This window comes from Ictidomys tridecemlineatus, chromosome 6, assembly GCF_052094955.1.
Source record: "Ictidomys tridecemlineatus isolate mIctTri1 chromosome 6, mIctTri1.hap1, whole genome shotgun sequence".
NCBI lineage: Eukaryota > Metazoa > Chordata > Mammalia > Rodentia > Sciuridae > Ictidomys > Ictidomys tridecemlineatus.
The window spans coordinates 133,534,089-133,558,680 of NC_135482.1; the positions used below are offsets into that span (position 1 = coordinate 133,534,089).

The 24,592-nt window shown below is 31.5% G+C and overlaps 1 protein-coding gene across 13 annotated transcripts in view; it reads left to right on the forward strand.

Moving 5' to 3' along the window:
* The window catches only part of Mycbp2 (MYC binding protein 2), a 271,435-nt gene that overhangs the window by 141,314 nt on the left and 105,529 nt on the right, over positions 1-24,592 (forward strand). For all 13 annotated transcript variants that reach the window (XM_040281371.2, XM_040281372.2, XM_040281375.2 and 10 more), the window contains 12 exons: positions 2,400-2,621; positions 5,975-6,166; positions 8,512-8,718; positions 9,094-9,225; positions 11,129-11,307; positions 13,434-13,576; positions 14,936-15,036; positions 15,598-15,816; positions 17,997-18,222; positions 19,138-19,256; positions 19,951-20,038; positions 22,361-22,410. In XM_040281371.2, the coding sequence (XP_040137305.2) occupies positions 2,400-2,621; positions 5,975-6,166; positions 8,512-8,718; positions 9,094-9,225; positions 11,129-11,307; positions 13,434-13,576; positions 14,936-15,036; positions 15,598-15,816; positions 17,997-18,222; positions 19,138-19,256; positions 19,951-20,038; positions 22,361-22,410 (1,878 nt within the window). The remainder of the gene's footprint in view (positions 1-2,399; positions 2,622-5,974; positions 6,167-8,511; positions 8,719-9,093; positions 9,226-11,128; positions 11,308-13,433; positions 13,577-14,935; positions 15,037-15,597; positions 15,817-17,996; positions 18,223-19,137; positions 19,257-19,950; positions 20,039-22,360; positions 22,411-24,592) is intronic.

Below are 24,592 nucleotides of genomic sequence, written 5' to 3' on the forward strand. Positions count from 1 at the left end.
GAATATGCAACTGCAGGCTACAGTTTCTTTTCAAGTACACATGGGATATTCACCAAGATATATTCACCAACTTATTTATGTTAGGGCATAAATAAGTTGAGTAAGTTTGAAAAGATTAAAAGCATAAAGAATGTGTTTTCAGTTCACAACAAAATTAAATTAGAAATCTATAGCAAAAGCTATTGAGTAAGGTACCCAAATATTTAGAAAACTTTGACAATACTTTTAAGTAATCAGTGGACGAAAGAAGAAATAATAAAAGAAACTTTAAATACTGAACAGTGAAAGATGAAAAATCTAACATCAGAATTGGTGAGATGTAGCTATTGCATTACTCAGAGAAATATATACTTTTTAATTGCTTATACTAGCAAAGAAGAAATGTTTAGAACTAATATCTAAAATTCCACTTTAAGAAGACCAGAAGGAACTGAGTGTGGTGGCTCATGCCTGTAATCCCAGTGGCTTGGTAGGCTGACGCAGGAGGATTACTAGTTCAAAGTTAGCCTAAGTAACTTAGTGATATTTTTAAAAAAGGGTGTGGGGACTGAGATGTGGCCCAGAGGTAAGCAAATCAAACCTCAAGTAAGAAAAAAAAGAAAACAATAATAATAAGGAGAGAACTCAGTGAAATAGAAAACAGAGAAAATTAAGAAGCTGAAGTTTGTTTGGTTCTTTCAAAAGAAAAATTGATAAACATCTAGCAAGCCTCTTTGAGAGAGACAAGATACAGAGAAAGAAAAAAAACATAAAATACTATTATCAGAAATAAAAGAAGGAATATATCACTATAGATCCAACTGATGTTAAAGTGATAATAAGAATGTAATAGATAAACTTAGGAATTTTACAACTTCAGAGGAAGCTGACAGTTTCCTTTAAAAATGTAACTACTAAAACTGATACAATAAAAAAATTAAAAATCCTAATTGCCTTATATCTATTCAAAAAATTCATTTTTTAAAACTTTCTCAATAAATAAATTCCAGGCCCAGATGTTGTCATTCATGGATTTTGTTAGACAGTTAGAAAGAAGTAATGCCAATTTTCTAGCAATTCTTTCAGAAAATATATGGGGCAACACTTTCCAACTGATTTTATGAATTTAGTCCTATCGTGCCTGACACCAGAATCTAACAAAAGATATAACAACAACAACAAAATAACAGACAAGTATCACTAAGAAACATAGAACTTCATTAAATTTTTATTAAGTCAAATCCCAAAATATATCATGGATTTTATCTTAGGTAAATTTAACAATTCAAAAATCGATGTAATTCATTTTAATTAAATAGCAGAAATTATATGATCCCCTCAATTGCTTGTGGGAAAAAAATGTTGGTAAAATTAAGTCATTCAGTGATGAAAACTTCTTGGCAAACTAGGATATAATAAAATATTATTTTATTTTGTGGATAAAGAGTATCTATAGAAAATCAACAGTTAACATCCAACTTAGTGGTTAAATATTAAATGCTGCCCTAAGTTTGGAAAGAAGGCACAAGTGCTGTCACTCCTTCTATTCAACATTGTACTGGAAGTCGTACCCCACCTCTTTGATCCACCTCCCTCCCAACTCAGTTTCATCACTGGGGTTTCCTGGACAACTTTGGATCCATGTGGCAGGAGATTTTAGAACTTAAATAGTAACATAGTGGATAGCACATTATAGTGGATAGCACAATTATTGCCTGCACTAGTATGTAACTTAATTACTCTCTCACTTTCAACCATACCACTCTAATATGGTTATTTTCTTCCTTTGCTGCTCAACAAGTAATGTTTAGCAAGCATTGGTTCAACTTAGGGAATATGATCTTACATTGTGCTTGACTTTGTAACAAATGTTTGATGAACTAAGTACTATGTTCACAATTTTTGTGAGTTAAGATATCCTATGTGGATAAGTTTTTAATATTTTTATATAAAATTTTACAGGTATGCTACTAAATTTTTGGATAAACTGAAATGTGATAACATAATTTTGTGACCTTAGTAAAGTGTTACTATAGTAGTATAGAATTATAATTTAAATAATTTATTATTTGAGAAAAATAGTTTGAGTGCTTACAGGAAAATGCTGTATATTTTAATACGACATCTCCCTTTGAAAATAGTACTAAAGAGAACATTGACTATGGAGATACATAAATATTAACTTTGATTTACTAGAGACCTGGATGCTTATTTTTGTTGACCATAACTTTTCCATATTCATTGGATAGTCAAAATTGTATTTTAAGATTGATGTGATATTATCCCATAACAAAACAGTTTAAATGATTGATAGAAAATTTTGGTATAATTAAAAAATTTTACTATTTATATATTCAGAAATATGGCTTATATTGATGCAGTATTTCTTAGTGGGAATTTTTGTTTGTTTGTTTTTAAAGGATATCCAAGAAGCAAACTTTAAGACCTCAAGTAGCAGACTCCTTGCAGCTGTTATGTCAGCTTTATGTCACACTTCAGTTAAGCTGACTTCTATTTTTCCTATTGCATATGATGGAGAAGTTCTACTTCGATCAATTGTTAAACAAGTTAGCACAGAGAATGACTCAACACTAGTTCATCGTTTTCCCCTTTTGGTAGCACATATGGAGAAACTCAGTCAAGTAGGTCTTTTCTGAAATTTCTTTTATAATGAAGCAATAAAACTGCTTATTTCTCTGTGTTAGCAAATATGTTTACCCGTTGATTATTTAACAAATGATTATCTGTTTCATAACAACAGCCAGATTTAAATTTTTTAAAGATTTTCATTTATTTATAAAGTGAGTTATGCAATGAACAGCTATATATTTGTTTTTTGGCTGTATCATTTAAAGGTTAAGTTCCAAATACAGTGTCTTTTCTTTTCTAATGTAATATTTTAAGTTTTCAAGATAGAATGATATGGAAATAAAGATTATTTAATTAATTAATTAAATAAATAAATAATCTTTATTTAATTAATCTAATCCTTTTCCACTTTTAAGATTTCTTCTGTAAAACATTTTAGTAAATTAACAACTACTTTTGTTTTACTAGAAAGTGCTATAGAGAAAAATTAACTAAAAGGCATTCTTATATATTTACTCTCCAAATGGGAACTAATCGGTAAAAGTGGAAGCCAGGTGCAGTGGTACACACCTGAAACCCAGTGACTCAGGAAGCAAGAAATAGAACATAGAAAGTTTTCCTAATTATTGTGCAGTAGCAATTTTCTGTTGACTAAATCAACAGAAAAAGAGTGAAGAAAGTTTCAACAATGGAAAGAAAAGTTGCAGGGAGTTAATGTAGTATCTTTGCAGGATACCAGAAGAAATACTAAAAATAAATATAAGAGCCAGTGTGGGAAAAATTTCTCTCTTATTAATAGTGAATTAAAGTAATATTAAGGTATTTCTATGGAATTAAGAAAAAAATATTCTCTTATAAATTCCTATGCTTGTGAGACTATGAAGAAAACTACTAACCATATACATTGCTTGTGGCATTATTTAATTAATCTAATCCTTTTCTTTCAATCTTTTAGTATTTATTGCGTATTTACTGTTCACTGGAATTTTTATTAGTTGCTAGTTGAGGCAGGAGTGAAAATATAAATATAGCCCTTGAATTGGGATTCTGTAAACTAGCAGATAACCTCAAGGTGAATTTTCATTTCACTGTTAACGTGTTATGAGTGTTTTCACAGAAAATTCAGGGAATAATTTGTAGATTAAATCTATATGCATTTTACTAAGAATAAAATTTAGAAACCCTAGTTAGAACTTTAAATGTTCTTCACTAACTGAAATAGCTGAATGAGTATATTAAAACTTCATAGAATATGGTTCATAGAATAATGGTTCAGCCATTAAAAACAGATATATTTACATTTAATATTAAGAGAAATCTTTTAAAATATTTGAAAAAAATGAAAACAAAAGTGTATATATGCAATGATGACTATGTAAAATATGTATGCAAAATTTATTGATTGGAAGAGTATACTTAATGATGAAAATAATGTATGAGTGATAAAGTTATAGATAATCTGATGTTTTATTTTGTAATTCCCTTTAGTGTTATAGTATTAAAAAATTTATATATACAGTAAATTTTTAAAAACTGCTAATATGTAGTGATTATTAATAATAATTGTATATTTGTATATGTACATTAATAATAGTCTGAATATATATCCTGTTTAATATATATTCTTCCACCATTTTTTGTGGACAAAGCATTCTAACATTTCAGTATAGTATAATCATTCACACACACACACACACACATACACATTTACAATATTCTCAGTATTACAGTATTTTAAACAATGCTCCTAGAAATATCATTGGCTAAATTTTCATGCGTATTTATGATTATTTTCACCTTTAAGTGTAGAAAAATTCTTAATTCAAAGGAAAGTATGTTAATTTGTTACAAATTGCCAAATGACTTTTGAAAAGCTAGTGTCAGCTTGTATTTGCCACCATGAGCAAATGAGAGTATATTTTTCTAAAAGTTTAGTGGCTGTTTTTAAAAAATTTGGTCCTTCAACAAATCACATTGACAAACTATTAATGCTGTACTATCTGGCAAGTTTCTTGTATTAATCTCAGCAACTACTAATTAAATACTAAACAGGCATAAATGAACACACTTCATATAATCTCTCACCATTCCCTCCCCACTCCAGCGAAGCATAGCAAGATTCTTGATTTATGGAGTACAATTGAGGGTTGAATTTTATCAAAATTCTGATATTTTCCAGAAAGTCAAGTTTCTGGAGAATGGAAGGTAAAAGGGATAAAAAAATTAGGGTTTTAATAAATATCAAAAATTGACTATTTTAAATTCATAAGAACTAGATTAGAAATGAATCAAAATATTATGGTGATTTTATTTAAATTGTAATAGAAATAACTTAAATATGAAAAGTTATATCTGAATTTTTTTCAGCCTAAAATTATATTAAGATAGAAGTTAAAATTGTAGTCATGATGATTTTAATTGAAAGGTCAGCTAATTTCCAAATGGATTGAAAGTACATTCATTTACATTTTGGTTTATTTTGAGAAAAGAGTAATCTAACTCTGTGCCCTTCTTTACCCTGAGATTTTGGTTCTTATGGCTTCCTGATGAAGTCGTACATTTCACTTTCTGTTCAGTGTGGGCTTAAAGACATAGAAGATGGTAGAGAAGAAATAATTTTCATGCTGGATATCAGCTAAATTAATAATATTTTTCATGTTTTTCCTTTGGTTTTTAAATGGGATTTTGATTTCTTAAATTATATTTTTCCACTGGTAAAAGTTGGATTTTTATTTCCCTTTAAAATTTGAATATAGTAATAATTGTAAAACTGCCTACTCCACGTATGGACAAGAGAATTTTGTTAGAAAATTTATTTGCACAGATTTAGAGTTGATTTACCTCTATATATTCCATAAATAATATCTCTGAAATCTTGTATTATAGAAAAAGTTTTAAGTGGGAAGAAGAGCTTTCTCTCTGTTTTATAGGATTATGGCTTAGAAGTTAAAAAAGGGAATATGTAAAAATTACTCCAGGCTATTAAAAACATAAGCATAGCCTATCATGGTGATGCATGCTTGTAATCCCAGCTATTCAGGAGGCTGAGGCAGGAGGATTGCAATTTCCAGGCCAATCTCACCAACTCAATAAGACCCTGTGTAGCTCAGTGGTAGTGTCTCTGTGTTCAATCCCCAGTACCTGCCTCCATACACAAAACATAAACACTATGTAAATGTGTGTTGTTTTTAGGATACATAGATTTTAATCATTGAAAAAAGACTTTACAAATGAAAAGTAGATAAAGAAGCTTCATATACAACTGGATAAATTTGTAGAAATAGACTCTGATTTTGGTCTGGATTTTACAGTTGTCCTGTGGAATGATAAAATTTTGCAATGAAATGCTCATGGAAAGTAAAATTTTAAAAAATGTCTGGGCGCTTTCTCTTCTCATGTATCATAGAGTGAAGAGAATATCTCAGGGATGACAAGCTTTCGTGAAGTTCTGGAGAAAATGCTCGTTATTGTTGTGCTACCAGTTAGAAACAGCCTGAGAAGACAAAATGAACTCTTCTCTTCCCACCTGGTCTCTAATACTTGTGGATTATTGGCCAGTATTGTCAGTGAACTGACAGCATCAGCCCTGGGATCTGAGGTAATAAGTTATATTTTTTAAGACTGAATAAAAACATACATAAATTTTCCAGTTTCTTTTTTCATGTATTTTCATTTTATGAAAACTAGTTTATACTTGTGTTGATTAGGAAAAAAAAATTCTTTTTTCAACTCAGCTTTTATTTTTCTGCCTTTCCTTATACCTTTTTATTTGCTTTTTCTTCCTTATAACTTTACCCAGAAAGTTACAGTAATATAAAGCATACATTTTCCCCTTGACTAGATTCTCATCTGCCCTATTACACAACTCCATATCCATGCCTCAATAAAAGTGAAAATAGTTCCCATTGCTGGTTGATGAGTATTATTAAGTCAGGCTACTGATAAAGAACACATGGTATTGAAAAGGTAAAGAGCTTCAGGCCATTGCTCTACCCACTCAATTGACCCAAGCCACATATATATGGAAAATCAATTTTTTTCGTTTCACTCATATCAGTTTTTTAAATTGTAAAATATTCATAATATAAAATTTGTCATTCTAATTATTTTTGTGTACAGTTCAGTGACATTAAGTACACTCACCTTGTATAGCCATTGTTAAACAAAGTTTTAAAAAGTATGAAATATTATGTTTGAGAAAATCACCTGAAACAGTTTTAAACACAATTTCACTTTTTAAGGTAACATTTTTTTTCCCACTCCGTTTCACTGCCTTACTTATTCTGTTGGTTTGACTAAATTTGATATTTTTATATTCCCCCCAAAAAGTAGACTATAGATTGGTTTTGGAAATCATATTTTAATGTGAAATACCTTATATCACTCAAAGAAATGTTTAATAACCTACAGATGTTCAGTGGCTCCAGCTCTCAAATTTCTTGCCAAGGAACTTGTTATCTCTATTTTACTTTTATAATTTCTAGACTTTGCTTTTCTTTTTTTTTTACACTTTCATATTTATTTCAGAACCTATTCTGGAAATCATCCAATCTATGTTGGCCACTGATTCACATTGACTAGTGGTTATAATTTCTGGTTGTTTACATGGACCTGAGCACATCTTAGAATCTCACCCTAGGAAGCATTTCCTAGGTTTCTTGTTTTGCTTTGACTTTGCCCTTGCATGCCATTGACACTCTTGTCAGAAAAATTTTTAACTAATTTTTTTAAATATTCATTCAGTCTATAAAATGTTTCCCTTTTGTACTAGACTCTAGAGGATATAGGAAAGTCCATAATTCATATGCCCCCCTCCAAACATTAACTCATATGTAAACTTAACCTTTCCAATGGAACAAAATTTCTAATGAAATGGCCAAGTCACAGGGCACTTAATATACAACCTTAGGAGTTCCCAAAGATCCTAGTTTAGATGCCCACATTTCTCTCTCTCAAAGTAGTTTATAAATCTTGATAAATCATAAACTTCAACTGTTCCCTCTCTTAACTCTCTCAAGGATTAGAGTTAGGGTTAGCAGATCACTCATATATGGAAAACATTAGATCAAAAGAGAGTGATTTTATTTGATTATTTGAGTGACATCTTGTATTATTCCTGTCTCGTATTTTTTGCACTTTTGGAAAAGGGAAGAAAGTGGAATTGAAAACTAGTAAGTGTATTTCAAAGCCTCTGATTGCAAATCTTGAGTAATTTTTTTTGTTGTTGTTGTAATGTATAGGGAAAAGCTTTTGGCTAATTTTATATGCAAGGAAATAAACTACATTAAAACAGTAATTAATTACAATGTAACCAACTTAGATTACAAACAGTTTCTGCAAATTAAAAGATTAGTTTCAAATCAAAATAACTTCTCTGATCCTCTGTACTGCAAGTCTGAAATTAGTATGGTTGTGTATATATCACGCATACCTTAGTGGTATTCAAATTTAGGAAACAGTATCGTTTTCTTCAAATGAAGTATCACTTGGAAATTCGAAGATAAGAGAAATGGTCTGGTTAAAGAACCTTTAATCCACATCTTCTTTGTTTACCTATCTCTGCAGAATTCTCAGAGCTCTGTATGTATGTATGAAAACTACTCTTATAGAGAATGTTGATTAAATTTTTGGTATCTCTTTTTAAAGTGAGTAATCATTCATACGTTGTGACTGTGGTGACATATGGGTTTGTAGTTCTGACATACTAAGTTAAGTTTATAACTAAAAGAAAATACTGTGAAGTGGCATTGATTTGAGATGTTAGAATGATAAAATCTGGCTCTATTATGGGTTAATTTCTTAATATAATACACCCTTACAAGAATCTAAACCCATTTATTATGTATAGGTTATTTTACAAACCTTTAGATAGTTTTGTTAGAGGTGTATTATTAACACTCAGGTTCACACAACTGCTGATGTAACTGCTTGTGCTGTTCACAGGTTGATGGACTTAATTCTCTTCATTCAGTAAAAGCCAGTGCTAACCGATTCACTAAAACAAGTCAGGGAAGAAGTTGGAACACTGGAAATGGGTCCCCAGATGCAATCTGTTTTTCAGTAGACAAACCTGGAGTTGTTGTAGTTGGTTTCTCTGTCTATGGAGGAGGTGGAATTCATGAATATGAATTGGAAGTGTTAGTTGATGATGTAAGTATCAGTTGGGTGGTCTGTGAGAACTTATCATTGTCATAGTATGATGGGTTCATATCTTTGAGGGTTTAGCAGATCACTCATATATATGGCAAACATTAATTATTATTTGAGTGACATCTTGGATCATTCCTGCCTCGTACTTTTTGCACTTTTGGAAAATGAAAGATTTTAAGTGGAATTGAAGACTAGTAAATGTACTTCTAAGCCTCTGATTGCAAATCTTGAGTAATTTTTTTTGTTATACAGGGAAAAGCTTTTCACTAATTTTATATGCAAGGAAATAAAGTGCATTAAAACAGTAATTAATTACAAATCAAAAATGTTCCTAAAATAAGAGTCTAATGGATTTTGTTTTGGCATCTTCATTAGAGCGAGCATGCGGGAGATTCAACTCATTCTCACCGATGGACATCTCTAGAATTAGTCAAAGGAACTTATACAACAGATGATTCACCTAGTGACATAGCTGAAATCAGACTTGACAAAGTTGTTCCTTTAAAGGTAATTTCAACAGTATGTTTATGTTGTTAAAAAGAGATAATATTATGTCGTTTTAAGTAGTGAAAAGTATTCCGTAAATTTTCTTTGTTAGAAATCGCTTTTCCTATCTTTCATGTTATGCTTCAAATATTAATGAAGTTCCCTACTGTGTTCCTGATATTGTACCATATTATATTCTGTTTTTGCATAGTATATCTTATAGTATCTCTTAAATTTGGTAGGAAGAATAGTTATGTTTTAGTCAAACATAACTTCAGATACCTGATCCATGTTAGCTTTAGCAACACTAACAAGTCATTGTTTTGAGCCTAATCTGTAAAGAGGGAATGATAACATCTGTGTTGTAATTTTATGCAGATTAAATTAAATAATGGAAATAAAGCGCCTGCCTCCCTGTCTAGCACAGTATGAAAACTGAGTAAATGTTAGTTCCTTTCTTTCCTCTCTTACTGTGCCCAGACTCTTTTAAAACACAAGTGGTCTTAACAGTATTATTAAAGTTACCACTTTATGTAAAATAATTTTCTAAAAATGAACATTTGGCAAAATAGCTTATGCCTTATTAATTTTCAGTGTTAAAGTAGCACTGAAGTATTTCTGAGTTCAACTGAAATAAATTCATTTTAGAACAGAATTTTGGATTAAGTAGGTTCATCAAAAACTTCATCAAAAGAGTTTAGAATTGGGCACAGCAGTGCATGCCTGTAATCCCAAGGTATTTAGAAGGCCGAGGCAGGAGGATTGCAAGTTTGAGGCCAGCTAGGGCAATTTTGTAAGACCTTGTCTCAAAGAGCCAGGAATGCAGTTCAGTGTTAGAGTGCCACTGGGTTCAATCCCTGGTAGCTGGGGTGAAATGTTCAGATACTGAAAAACCAAAAATCCTTTATTATAAGACTTATGTCTTGAGTTATAAACATGAGTATCTGTAGCTCACATTTTCTATGTACAGTGCCTGATATTCTAAACAATTATTATCTTACAAATATTTTCTCATATCTGTCTGCCTATTTATTTTTGTCTTTGAATAAACCTCTGCCAAAATAATACAATGGACTCACTTATTCTTTTTTAATATTTTTTTAGTTATCAGTGGACCTTTTATTTATATGCCGTGTTGAGAATCGAACCCAGTGCCTCACACGTTATGCAAGTGATCTGCCACTGAGCTACAACCCCAGTCCTTTTTTTTCACACATATAAAATTATTTCAAAATTTAGGGGCTGGGGATACAGTGCAGTTGGTAGAGTGCTTGCTGTGTATGCACAAGGCCTTGGGTTCAGTCTCCAGCACCACACACAAAAATAATAATAATATTTCAAGATTTAAACTTCTCTAGGAAAAATATTGTATTATACTCTTAAAATCCTTTATTAATAGCTAATAGTCTAGCAATGTGATTTTAAGAGTAGGAACTAGCTCTGATACTGGTGTTCAAATCCTAGTTCTATTACTAGTTGTATAATTTGGGCAAGTCATTTAACCTCTGTACCTCAGATACTTCATCTGTAAAATAATGCTGATGAAGATATTTTAAGGATTGATTTAATTAAATCACAAAGTAATTAGGACAGTTTTTGTTATGCCAAAAGCGTTCAGTAATTGTTAACTGTCATCATATTTGATTCATTAAAATCTCAGTGAGGCTGGGGGTATGGCTCAAGTGGTAGTGCGATTGCCTAGCATGCGCGAGGCACTGGGTTCGATCCTCAACACTACATAAAAATAAAATAAAGATATTGTGTCCACCTAAAAAAAAATTTTAAAAAACCTCATTAAGTAACATCATCTATAAATATTATAAAGAAGTTTAATATATTTGCCTAATTTTATTGCTAGAGTTCTTTTTTAATCGCCTCTGTACTTTATGAATAAACAAACATGTTTTGCATCTTTATCATGAAGGAAAATGTTAAATATGCTGTGCGCTTGAGAAACTATGGAAGCCGTACAGCCAATGGAGATGGAGGAATGACTACGGTTCAGTGCCCTGATGGTGTGACCTTTACATTCAGCACATGCAGTTTGAGTAGCAATGGCACAAACCAAACCAGAGGACAGATTCCACAGATACTCTACTATAGGTAGGTGTATCTATAGATGGAATGGAAATATTCTAAAGCGGCATAACGTACAGTATACTGCCAAAGTAAAAAATTATAAATGAACAGTTGTAATTAAATACAAAATACCTTCCTAACATATATTTGTGCTAATTTATATAAACAAGTCTCATTTTAAAATATAAATTAAAAATTTAATATAATGGTAAATGCTTTGAAACATGGGTTTTTTGGTCATTTCTTGACATTTTTGTGTATTGGACACATGTGCTGGGTACTTCATCATGAATCATAAAAGTTTCAAATTTAATTAGAATTTATTTATTTTTATAAGTACTAAAATAAATTATCAGATTGACTCAACCCAGGTAGTGGTGTTGCCTTGATCCTATTATCAGTCTGCAGAATATTTCAATCTTTATAAATCTCATATCTGCCTGAGGTATCCTCTTGGGCCCTAGAATATAAATGGTTCTTTTATTTCAACAGAAACCATTCTACAAAAAGAGTGGAAATAAAGAATAATAATAACCTTTGGGTTAAAAATACTTCTCTGAATTTTTCTTTTAGTAACTTAGCTAGAGTCTTAGGTAGTAGTGAGTACTATTGACCACATTTGTTCTTAATCCAACTAATCACTAAAGTTGCATAGGCTTGATGCTTCCTCTCTTTCCTTCATAAACTATCTAGGGACACCTCCTAGGTTGTTAGTACAAAATAATTTCCCTAAAGATTTTCTCCTCCCTTTATTTATATGTCATAGAGTAGAGACAGTACACAGTATATAGCTGTACAGTACAATGCTGTTGCTAAAATATATAAGATTTCTAGTCTTTTTATCCTAATTATGAAGAATGTTTTTTGTTACATAAGCATTAAAATAGTTCATTATTCTCTATCTCAACCATAGATTAAAAGCTATAACATACACATAAGGACAGTTTTATATTTCAAAAAGCTAGAGAGCCATAAACAGCATCTTCTATTCAAACTTCTGGATGTTTTTATATTTATAAGCAAGCTTTAAGTACTCTTACTTTAATAATTTAGTTTAAAAAAGATTAAAGTCTCTTGATATTTAACATCATTCTTGATGTTAAACTCATATCTAGTTTTGGTATCCTTTCTGAGAGCCCTAGACTGAATATTCAAGTCTCTGATATCTTTCTTCAGATAACGCCGGGTGGAGATGATGTGATTCATGTATATTGAGCGCTTAAACTATGTGCTTTATCTGTCTTCTCTAAGGTAGTCATGAGGTAGGCACTTATACAGAAGAGGGAACTGAGGCACTGAGTGTTAAAAATCTTGCCCAAATCACACAGAATCATTTATGGTACAGGGATTGATAGGCAGGAAATCATATTCCAGATGTCATCGTCTTGAACCACTACACATTCTCTTTTAGAATGCTCTGTACAGTTGACTAATAGACATCTTAGGTTTAACAGATCCATAGTACTCCTCTCCCTTCTGCAGTTATAGCCACATACCTTGTCATTTTTTGATGTCTCTATTACCCTCATACTTTATATCTAATTCATCAGCAAATACTAAACTAAACTGTCCTCAATCCAACCTTTTCTACCATTAATATGATTAGTAACCTAGTGCAAGTCACCACTATCTCTGTCTGTAAAATTGCAATATCCTGTCTACAAGTCTCCCTCCTACCTCTGTTGCCCACCTACCATCACTTCTCCTTGTCACAGCCAGTGATATAATAAAACCGTAAATCATACTGTATTCTGCCCTTTCTCAAAGTCCAGTGGCCTCCTGTTGCCATACCAGTATGAAACGTGAAGTTAGTTGATATTGTGACTCCTGTTTCCTCTGCCCCCCATCACCACTCTTTACTCTTTCCCCATTCATTGCAGCAATACTTGTCTTCACTCTGTTCTTCAAACTCAGCATTGTTGTCTTTGTCCTCACACTTTTCCCTCACATCTTTGCGTTGGATTTTTTGTTGTTGTCGTTTTTCTTCAAAGTCCTATTATTTCCTGAAACTATATGATTACATATTTACTGTTTTAACTTTAACTTTTTAAATGTAAATTAAATGAGAGGCTCTGATCTGTATGATTTCTAAAATTAGGTCATGTTTTACTTACCATTGTAGAATACTCTCTTGTTTACTCATGTCACAGGAGTGAATTTGATGGGGATTTACAATCTCAACTTCTGAGTAAAGCCAATGAAGAAGATAAAAACTGTAGTAGAGCTCTCTCTGTGGTAAGCACTGTTGTTCGAGCTGCCAAGGACCTCTTGCACAGAGCTCTTGCTGTAGATGGTAAGACTATCCTTTTTTTCTCTTTGTAGTCATATTGTAGATTCTTTGTTCCCTAACTTTGCATGGAGTAATTGAGAAGGAGCCATCTTGTAGAATCCCTGAGTGATTTATTCACTCTAGATCTATGCATATGCGGATTTTGGACCAGCAGATTTTTAAAGTATGTTCAAAGCAATTACTTGGCATTTTAATTTCCTTAGTTAACCTAGTAAAAAAAGAATTCTATCTTGATTAAAGTTAGGTATTGCCTTTATTCTTTTTTTGGTAATCAAAAGCTTTTTCTTCCTATATATGTTGTCTTCAGTAATGTGTCACCATTCACCCAAATGTCTGGATACCCTAACCATCTCCTTGGATTTGCTTGTCTAAATTAAGTTCTATGAGTTCTTTCACTGGAAACCTTTCCAGTTTGTATTCATCCCTCTTTCTGTTCTCCCAGTGCTTAGTTCAGGCTGCCATAGTGCAAGGGCATGCCCTGCCTCCTTTTCATGGATGGATAAAAATCATAATAATCTTATCACCACCTTTCCCACGTTCCCTATCCAGTTATCTAATCATCCCCTACATTGGCAACAGTTATCATTATAAAAATAAACTGTTGCCCTAGTACTCTGTTACTATAACATTCATTCCTAAGCCTAGGTGCACATTAGAGTCACCTGAGAAGTAAAAATGAGGAATATTTGTTCTATTCCCAATCTATTTTGTGAAGCAGCACATCTAGAAGCCAATATTTGGAAGAATAATTGACCTTATAAGTATCTTTAGTATCTAGAATCAAATTTATCCTTCCACCAACGTGACTAATATGTCACAGCACAGATTTTTCTTTAGAAAAATAAAACACAATATAGCTTAATAACAGCAAACATTTTTGGAGTGCTTTATATGTGCAGGCATTGTTCTAAGTGTTTTACATATATTAACATATTTAATCTTTACAGCATCCAATGAGAAATGAGAATTATTATCCTGTTTTACAGATTATTTTCCTAACATCAATAATAGTCATGTTTGGTACCAGAGTAGTAGTATTAAAATCATGGCTCTGTTACCCTAAGTTCTAATCCTAGATATTATACAGATACATATACTTAATACCCATAAAGTATTTTGTGTAAGATACTTAAACACTGTGTGCCTTGGTTTCCCCTTCTAAACAAATAGTAGGAATAATAAAAGCATTTTATTGTGATAATTGAGATGACATGTGGAGGTAAAACACTCAGACTTGTACCAGGTTCTTAATAAACAGTTAATGTTAATAACTTTGTCCAAGAGAACAGAATATAGGTAGTATAGCATGTATGTAGTACAATGAAAACTGCCTTCTAACTATAGTTTTAATGCCTTTTTTAGCTGATGACATTCCAGAACTGCTTAGCTCTTCCAGTCTATTTTCCATGCTGCTTCCCCTTATTATAGCCTACATAGGACCAGTAGCTGCTGCTATTCCCAAGGTGTGTAATTCTATAACTTTGATTTTTAAAAAAATAACATTTTTTAGATTTTATATCTTTTATTTAAAGATACTTTTTAATCCTTGAGGCACCTGGGTTATAGGTAATAGGCAGAGATTGATGTGTTATGTGGGAAAAGTTATTAGGAAAGACTTAAGATAAAAGATTTTTAAAATATATGAGCTTGATACCATATCTTCATCATCTTGAATAATAATAATGGAAAAGGAGAGAAGAGTTTTAAAGTAGAGAAATATTGAAGACGTGGAAGAAATTGTAAATTATTGATTCTTTGGCATAATTAAATATTGAGTATAACCTAATTTTCTGTAGATCACAAAAAACAAAGTGTTTAAAAATACAGACTAGGTATTTTAGTATAACATCTAAGAGAGAGCTTTTTTATCCATAAAGCAGATTTCTCATTGAACAAAAACTTAGAACCAACCTCTTGATGCAGATTGTTGCTAATGAGGATAACCAACACTTATAGTAATTCATAATTTAAAAACTAATTTCACATTTATCATCTTAATCTTTTGTTTTATATATATTTACTAGGTGGCTGTAGAAGTCTTTGGCCTTGTCCAACAATTGCTTCCCTCAGTTGCTATTTTGAATCAGAAGTATGCACCCCCTGCTTTCAATCCTAATCAGTCAACAGATAGCACCACAGGAAACCAGCCTGAACAAGGTCTCTCAGCTTGTACAACCTCTAATCACTATGCTGTCATAGAGAGTGAGCACCCATATAAGCCTGCCTCTGTGATGCACTACAAGGTAAGCACAGATTTCTGGTTAGACTCAATTGTAAAACTTTATTTGAGGTTCTATAATGATATCTTAAAGAACACTTTGCTTATTTTCAGAAATGTAGTCTCTTTTTTAGTGTATAAGTATAGAAAATCACAGATAGATACTACCAAATACACAGAAGGCTTTAAGAAAGAATTTCTCCCTAAAGAATACAGGTTTATGAGGATGGTTCTCAAATCTTCTCACAACTGTATTCCAGTATGTAATTCTAAACTCCCATGCTGTATATTGTAATAATAATGCATGTAAGAATTAAAATTCATAAGTCATTTTTTGAATTGACATTATTTGAATCCAGCCTAAGCTCTGAAAATTTACACATTGTAGGATTTAAGGAATCCTCTGTTTAGTGTTAAAAAAAAAAAAAACCCTGCAAAACATTTATAAATTCAATGTCATTATATTCAAAATCCTTTTTCTTTGTTTTTTTTTAAATTACATTATGTAAATTAATAAGTCATTCATTTCATCAGTTTTAATTAGAAGTTAACATTTTGTGTTCTTATAAAATTTTCATGTTTTTTTATTGTAGAGAATATTAAATGTATAAAAGTAAAGCAAGATAGTATGTTATACCTGAGCTATTCATCTCCCCAAGTTTAACAGTTTCATTGTTTTAAAGTACATTCATGATATTTTCTTAAACATATCTCTAAAATATAAGACATTTAAAAATAATCATAATAATTGGACAGAGAGAAGTGAAGGGAGGGATGGGGGTATCGGGATAAGAATGATAATAGAATCATATATGTGCATATATGATTACATAACCAGTATAACTCTAAATCAGAAGTTATATTCCATTTATATATAATATGTCAAAATGCATTGTACTGTCATGTATAATAAATTAGAACAAAAAATAAAAATAACTAATATTATAACTTCAAAAGTGAATGATTCCTTAATAAGATCATGCAAATTTTGCTAATTTATTTAAATCAGAATATAGATAAGATGCATACATTGCAGTCGGTTATGTCTCTCAAATCTCTTTAAATTTTAAAACCCTTTACATCTATAGATATTTTCTCCACCCCCCACCCTTTTCAATTTTGATAGTTGAAACTGGACCATGTGTCTGTTGGGTGAAGTCCTCTTCAGTTTACCTGCTGAGTCCTATAGACACCTTTTGTAGGTGTGAAATTCCTCATTTCCTTGCTCTCTGGTATAAGATGTTCCTGCTTCAGTACTGGAACCATCCAATTTTTTCAAAGACCTTGGTTTCTTTTACACATAAACATGTATTATATGTGCGTGTGTATATATACATATATTTGTGTGTAGATATATTTATTTATAGACATATTTATGTATATTTGTAGTTTTAGAAATATGTTTTTAAAGATAAAACTCTTCATGAGTTGTATTGATGATATTAATTGAAATAAGGATCACCAGAGCAATGATACACACCTGTATTCCCAATGGCTTTGGAGACTGAGGCAGGAGGATTGAAAGTTCAGAGCCAGCTTCAGAAGCTTAGGGAGCCCTTGAGCAACTCAGTGAGACCCTGTCTCTAAATAAAATATTAAAAAGGGCTGGGGATATGGCTCAGTAGTTAAGCACCCTTGGGTTCAATCTGCAGTAGCAAAAAAAAAAAAAAAAAAAGGGTGGGGGGAGGACACCTGAATCTCCTTTCTCACACATCTAGAATTTCTATTTTCAATGACACTGGGAATATTAAAATTAGAAAAGTGTATGTGCATGGGTAGGTAGGGTGAGTATGTTGTCCATTAATTATATCATAACTACAATGTAGTCAAATTGCTATGTTTTAAAGTAAATTAGAATGATCAATTACTGTCTTCTAAAGTAAGTTAGAATAACCTGTGATTATAAAACAATTGTTATATATTTTGAATAATTTGTTTTATTTTAGACTTTTCGTAATTGCTTTTAAATTTACATTTTGTTTTATAAATGTTGAAATAATTACATAATATATAACAAATCAACCTTTTATCTCTGTCCACTTCATTCATTTCCTTCCTTTTCTATCCTTGGTAATAATTTCTTTTAATTTTGTAGTTATCCTGTGGTTTTATTTAGTAAATGTGAAAACTCACTCTCACACACATATACAGAGGCAGAGTTGTGTGTGTGTGTGTGTGTATTTATATCCTCTTGCCTATTACCAGGTGGCATTCCCAGAATGTGTCAGGTGGATGACAATTGAATTTGACCCTCAGTGTGGTACTGCACAGTCAGAAGATGTCCTCCGTTTGCTGATTCCTGTTAGAACCATTCAGAATTCAGGATATGGACCAAAATTGACATCTGTTCATGAAAATCTTAATTCATGGATAGAATTAAAGAAATTTTCTGGATCCTCTGGATGGCCTACTATGGTTTTAGTGTTGCCAGGTAAATGTCCTCTTTTCTGTCTTATGGGGTAAAACAAATATGTGTATGTACATTTAATAAGGTTACACTATTGAAAAGTTTATTTAATTTTTTTGAGGAAATTATTTTTAAACTTATGGGAATTGCAGTTGAGGAATAAATAAGTTGCCCTGGATAAGGAACATACCAGGATCTGAGTTTTGGAGCAGAGTTAATATTGAAGAGTGGGTGTTTGTATAGTTGGGTCCAAGATATAGAAAAATATTAAATATTTTGTTTCTTAGTAAGTGCTAAATTTTTAGAACTTAATTAAGGACTCCAGTCCTTCCTTTGAAGAGAAGTTGTAAACCCTTCCGAGTTGTGTTAATTTTATTTCAGTTGGCTTTAAAGGTATGTGTGAGAGAGAGAGAACCTAAGTGTGTACAACTGTAATCACTGATACTCATGTTCTTTTAAAAGAAAGTTAAGTTTTTAAAATTATATGTAGTCTGCTGTGTTTTTATCCAATTAATCATAACTACTCTTGTGATGCTTTAAAGTGATAGCCTATTCAGAAACTTCTTTCTTGAACTGCAAACTGCCTTTGTTTGTTTATAAAGAGATGAGAAAAATCCAAATGCCAGCCTAGAGTATTGCCTACTTTGAAACAGCAAAGATTAGACTTGATCACCTCTGTGATTGACAGAAATCAAAAAATTGCTAATGTTACTTAACAGTAAATTTGGGGGAAAATTAATTATGATGAAAAATAACAATCATCCTCTTGAGATGTTCTATTTTTAGTTTTACTTTTAGCACAGTTCGTTTAGGAACCCATCTTCCAAAAAGTTTTAGAGTCTAAGTTGTATAGTGCTTGGGATGAATAAAAGAAAGGGGAATTTTTGATAAAATTGTTTCAGATTTTGACCTCAATTCTGGCTTTTTTTTTTTTATAAGGAAATGAGGCCCTTTTTTCATTAGAAACTGCTTCAGATTATGTGAAAGATGACAAAGCATCCTTCTATGGTTTCAAGTGTTTTGCAATTGGATATGAATTTAGTCCTGGACCTGATGAAGTAAGAACAAATTATCTTTCCATTTTGTTAAGGAAGGTTATGTTTTTAAAGACATATATCAACTTAAATTGCATCATTGCCTATATTCAAAAGTTTGAAATTTATTGTAAGCTAAGGATGTATAATTTAAAATATTTTGTAGTTTATGAGTGTGCACTGATTTTTTTCTACTTTTAATACATGAAGAAAATGAGGTTTGTGCACTGAGATTGAAGTGTAATTTTGAAATATCATGCTTTTGGTATAATCCTTTTTTTGGTATAATAATTTTTTTTGGTATAATAATTTTGATTGAAGTGTAATTTTGAAGTGTAATTATGTCTTCCCTGAGCCTATTCTAATGGATAAATCTTTCTGAGTAAATCATAGAACTTGATTTTATAAAGAGACTTTCAACTTTTCTAAATACTTTAAGTCATACACTAAAATAAAATCCAGGTCAGAGTTGATCGTGTTCCTTCAAAATGATGAATCAAAAATTATTTAGACAGTGAACCTATAAAACTGAACCTTATAACCTGCATTAGACAAAATAATGAATCTCTTCCATTCCCAATTTAACCATTAGCCCATACATGCTTCTATCTAATTTTAAAAAGTATATAAAAAGCTTGAACTTGAATTAATTTTTATTGATAATTCTTATTGTCTTTTAAACATTTTTTAAAGCAGCAAATTTTATACAATTCTACAGGGAGTCATTCAGTTGGAAAAAGAATTAGCCAATCTTGGTGGAGTTTGTGCAGCTGCTTTGATGAAAAAGGATCTAGCACTTCCTATTGGTAAGTCTTGTTGGGTATTAGTTATTTATTGATAAATGTTTTTAAAAGTTAAGAGTAAAATATGTTTATTACAGAACACCTGACAATAGATTTGCAAAATGAATTCCATATCACATACTCATAATCAATAACTGCTTAATATTCTAAGAGTTTAAGTTTATTCTAAAGGGTTCTGTAATCCTTTTTAATTACACAAACCCATGCACATGTACACTCTCCTTATGCATGTGTATACAATGCCAATCATTGGGTTAAGCATTAAACATAGAGGATTATACCAAAAGCGTGATATTTCTAAATTTCTGTGGAAATATCAAGTAGACAGTTGAATATTTAGTGCCTGGGGCTCAGGGGATATGTTAATAAAAATGTCATTTGAACTCAGTTGTTATGTAAACATAGCCCAGGGTCAAAGCTGGGACCACTAAAATTTTTAAGATGAACAAAACAGGAAGAAGAGATCCCATGTAGAACTGTAAATGTGAACAGCAACTGAAGGAGCAGAAAAACTAGGAGTGGGTATTCATGAGAATTGTATATACTACTGAAAATTAATTTAAATCTATCACTGCATTTGAAAATTTGTTTATTTGTGTCCTCAATGAGAAATAAATTAGTAAAATTAGATATCTAAGGACCTTCAGAATAGATTGAGAATAGAAAGTGAAGGACAGCCTTCACTGGAAATTGCTTTTCAGAACCATTTTCATGTGGAGGAGAACAGAGTGAGTGACAGAAATGATACCTCTACATGAAGTAAAATTATATGTGTGTAAATTAATTTATGATCAAGAGGGTTATATATGGTTTAACATTGTATTTTTACTATAGTTATAAAGAAAACGTTTTTTTCTTTTTCTAAATCTCTTCCCAAAATTCCATCTATAGCTCTTCCTTATAATATTACCTTTCCAACTCTATCCTTTGTTTCCTCTCATTTTCTCTCTCTTCTCCTTTACTTCTTTCTGTATTTTACTTTTTTTCTATTGGTCCCTTTCAATCTTTTCAGTTCCCTTGATCAGACTTATTATTTTCACATAATATTGGTATATATGTGAAAAATGAGACCTTTTATATTCTATTTATATGAAGAAAATGTTTTGCATCCTCTTTAGAGGATAGAGGATATTTGTTATTTGTTAATAAGTGTTCAATTTTTAAATATATATGCTTTTTGACATGGCAATTTTTTATATACACTTGCACAGATGATCAAAAAGATAAGTTAAAGAAATGACAAATGTAGCAGTGCATGTGATTGTAAAACCTAAATGCAATTAAAAGTCTGTCAATGGAATCTGGTTATATTGTAATCACATATTCATACAGTGGGAGATGTTAAAGTACTTTTATATGGTTGACAAAGAAAGATGTCCAAATTATATAAGTAGGAAAAGCAAGTTGCAGAAGGTTCCATTTTACACGTCCTATCTTATTTACAAATGTGTGTATTCATTTATGTGTATATTGACACACACACTTTTATACATTGTTTATACAAATAATACTAAGAAACTGTTGACACTGGTCATCATTGGAGGAGATGTGAAGCTCATTAGAAAGATAGAATTATTTATTCCATCCAGGCTCAGCAATGCACGCCTATAATTCCAGCAGTTTGGGAGGCTGAGTTAGGAGGATTCTGAGTTCAAAGCAAGCTTCAGCAACTTAGCAAGGCCTTAACCAACTCACTGAGACCCTGTCTCCAACTAACTGCTGGATATGGCTTAGTGTTTAAATACACAGTGTTTCAATCCCCAGTACCAAAAGGAAAAAAAAATAATTATTTATTCCACACTTCTGTACAATCTGAATATTTCCCCTTGAACTTTATTTGTAGAATTTCACAATTGAATCTATCAAAAAAATCAATAAAATATGTTCTATATTAAGCAGTAAAGAAGAAAATAGGTAGAGCACATGGTCAGTACTTTATGTTTCTATGTGAACCATCATTGTTTATGAAAAGTATAGTTCTTCTCTAAGTCAATCAAAATACAAAGGTTCAGATTCAGAATAATCAGTTTCCTTTTTTTAATTAAATTAATTAAATGCACTAAATCAAAAGCCTTTATTTATTATGCATAAATATAGTATATATTTTTTTGCATATTATTCATAAAATCTTTTTTGATTATTGGTTTGAGAATTGTAGCTTCATTAAAAATATTTTACAATTTAAAATCTAATCACTGAGATTTACCCAAAACAATAAATCTTTTCCTTATGGAGTAGCAGAATTGTGAACAGGGTGTGATGAATGAAAGACTAGAAGGTTTAAGTATTAATATATCTTAGTAAATCTTTTCATTTGCATAATAGGTAATGAATTAGAAGAAGATCTTGAAATTCTTGAAGAGGCTGCATTACAGGTATTGTCCTGAACACTAGAAGGATAAATTTTATTAGTTTTAAAGCAGTATTTTCACAAGATTAGCCTTACTTTTCTTGAACAGTGTTCTTTAAATAATTCTTTCTGTTCTTCAGCAGTTATAAGAGACACATGACTTTTAATTGTTCTCCTTGATGAGAGGAACTCATGTGAGCTCAGACTATATTGTGTGGTGGGTATTGACTCTGGAGTTAGACCAAAATCTTATCAGAGAAAGAAGAGGAAACCAAGCTGGAAGCGAAGGAATCCTTTTCAGAACTGTGGACATTTAAATTCCATTTTGAAAGTTCCCTTTACCAGCTAGACAAAGGGGAAGGGCCTCTCATAAAGGAAACTAGTTTAAGGTGTTATACAAGGGCTGTATTTGAAATACTTATAGAGAGTGGCAAAATTTGAGGAAGATATATTTGGTGAGTTTAGACTGTGTGAGACATATATGTCATATTAAATGGCAGAACCAGCCAGGTGCAGTGGCACACACCTGTAATCCCAGCAGCTCAGCGGGCTGAGGCAAGAGGATTGCAAGTTCATAGCCAGCCTCAGCAAAAGCAAGACTAAGCAACTCAGTGAGACCCTGTCTCTAAATAAAATACAAAAGGATGGGGACGTGTCTCAGTGGTCAAGTGCCCCTGAGTTTAATCCCTAGTTCCAAAAAGAAAATTAAAAAAGGAAGTAAAACCAGTTGGCTTTAGACATTTGGGAGCCCTTAATTTGTTACCATTATTGGTTTGTTTGTTTATTTATGTAGTCATTAGTTATGTAGACCATGTGACAGTGTAATGGAAATATATCAGTACTATATTTCAATTGAAATGCTCTTTTTTGCCTTTTTTGTCAAACTATAATATCTTTTTACTTATAATTTCTAAGAGATTTAAATTGCTCTATGAATTCATCAGTATGAATTTATCTGGGTAGCAGTCATTATTATTTGGATAAAAACATCAGAATGTGCAGGAAGCAATTTTTCAAATTATAATATCTACTGAACCCAGGCCAGAAATGCTGATGGTACTAATTGAGTACTAATGTATGCTACATACCAAGACTATTAATGATGAGTGATTTTTGTGGATTGAAATGGCAAAGGTAGAAGATAGATGGTGTCTCAGACATTCAATTGAATTCATGGCATCCAACCCAGATTTCATGGGTTTGTAAGGTCCTCTGGGAAAAAAAAAAAAAAAAAAAAAAAGTTAAATCTTTGTATCTTAAATTTTTTTTTCAGAGCTAGGGTGGAATATTTCCCCTTGAACTTAATTTTTCTTATTAGGTAAAAATACTGTAAAAATACACTATTTAGATGGGTGTGGTGGCACATGCCTGTAATCCCAGAGGCTCAGGAGGCTGAAGCAGGAGAATTGCAAATTCAAAGCCTGCATTAGCAACTTAGTAAGGCCCTAGGCAACCTGTTGCAAAATAAAGGGCTTAGTGGTTAAGTGCCCCTGGATTCAATCTCTAGAACCAAAAAACAAAAACAGTATTTTTATTATCAGAAATATCAATTAAAGGGCATTCTAATAGCCTAAAATAAAAAGGCTATATTCCTCAAATAAAGGACTCACTCTATCGTATCCTTATTCTTACTAATTTTGCCAGCTCCAGAGAATAATGAGCACACATTTATGCTCATTATTCATGTTTACATTCTGTTCTAGGTGTGTGTAATTAGTGGTAGTAACAGCACTTTTCTCATTTACAGTATCTTTAGTACTATTTCTCCATTTTTACAGTTAGACTTTCAAATCAGTATTATTTTTTATGTGTTACAATAAAGTGAATTTCAGAGAAATTATGTGACTTATCTAAGAAGTGAGTTAGTTGAGAAATAAAGGTTAGTACATAGGTCTTCCAATTCCTAGAGCTGATATTTTCCATTTTACTTATTTCCGGAGATAAACTGAACAAAGCAGCAATACTAAAACCAAACATTTATTTCTTATTAACTTTATTAAGCACTATCCTAAAAATTCTTCATATTTTTATCTTATTCTGTAGGAAATTCCTGCAAATTAGAGATTCTTATCTCTGTTAACATATTTTAAAAAGAAAAACTGAAGGGCAAAGAACTTGAATAACTTGCCTAGGGTCGCACAACTTGTAAAACACGTGAATTGGAATTCAACTTATCGCAGTTTGGCAAAAAAGTTCCTAACTTTGAC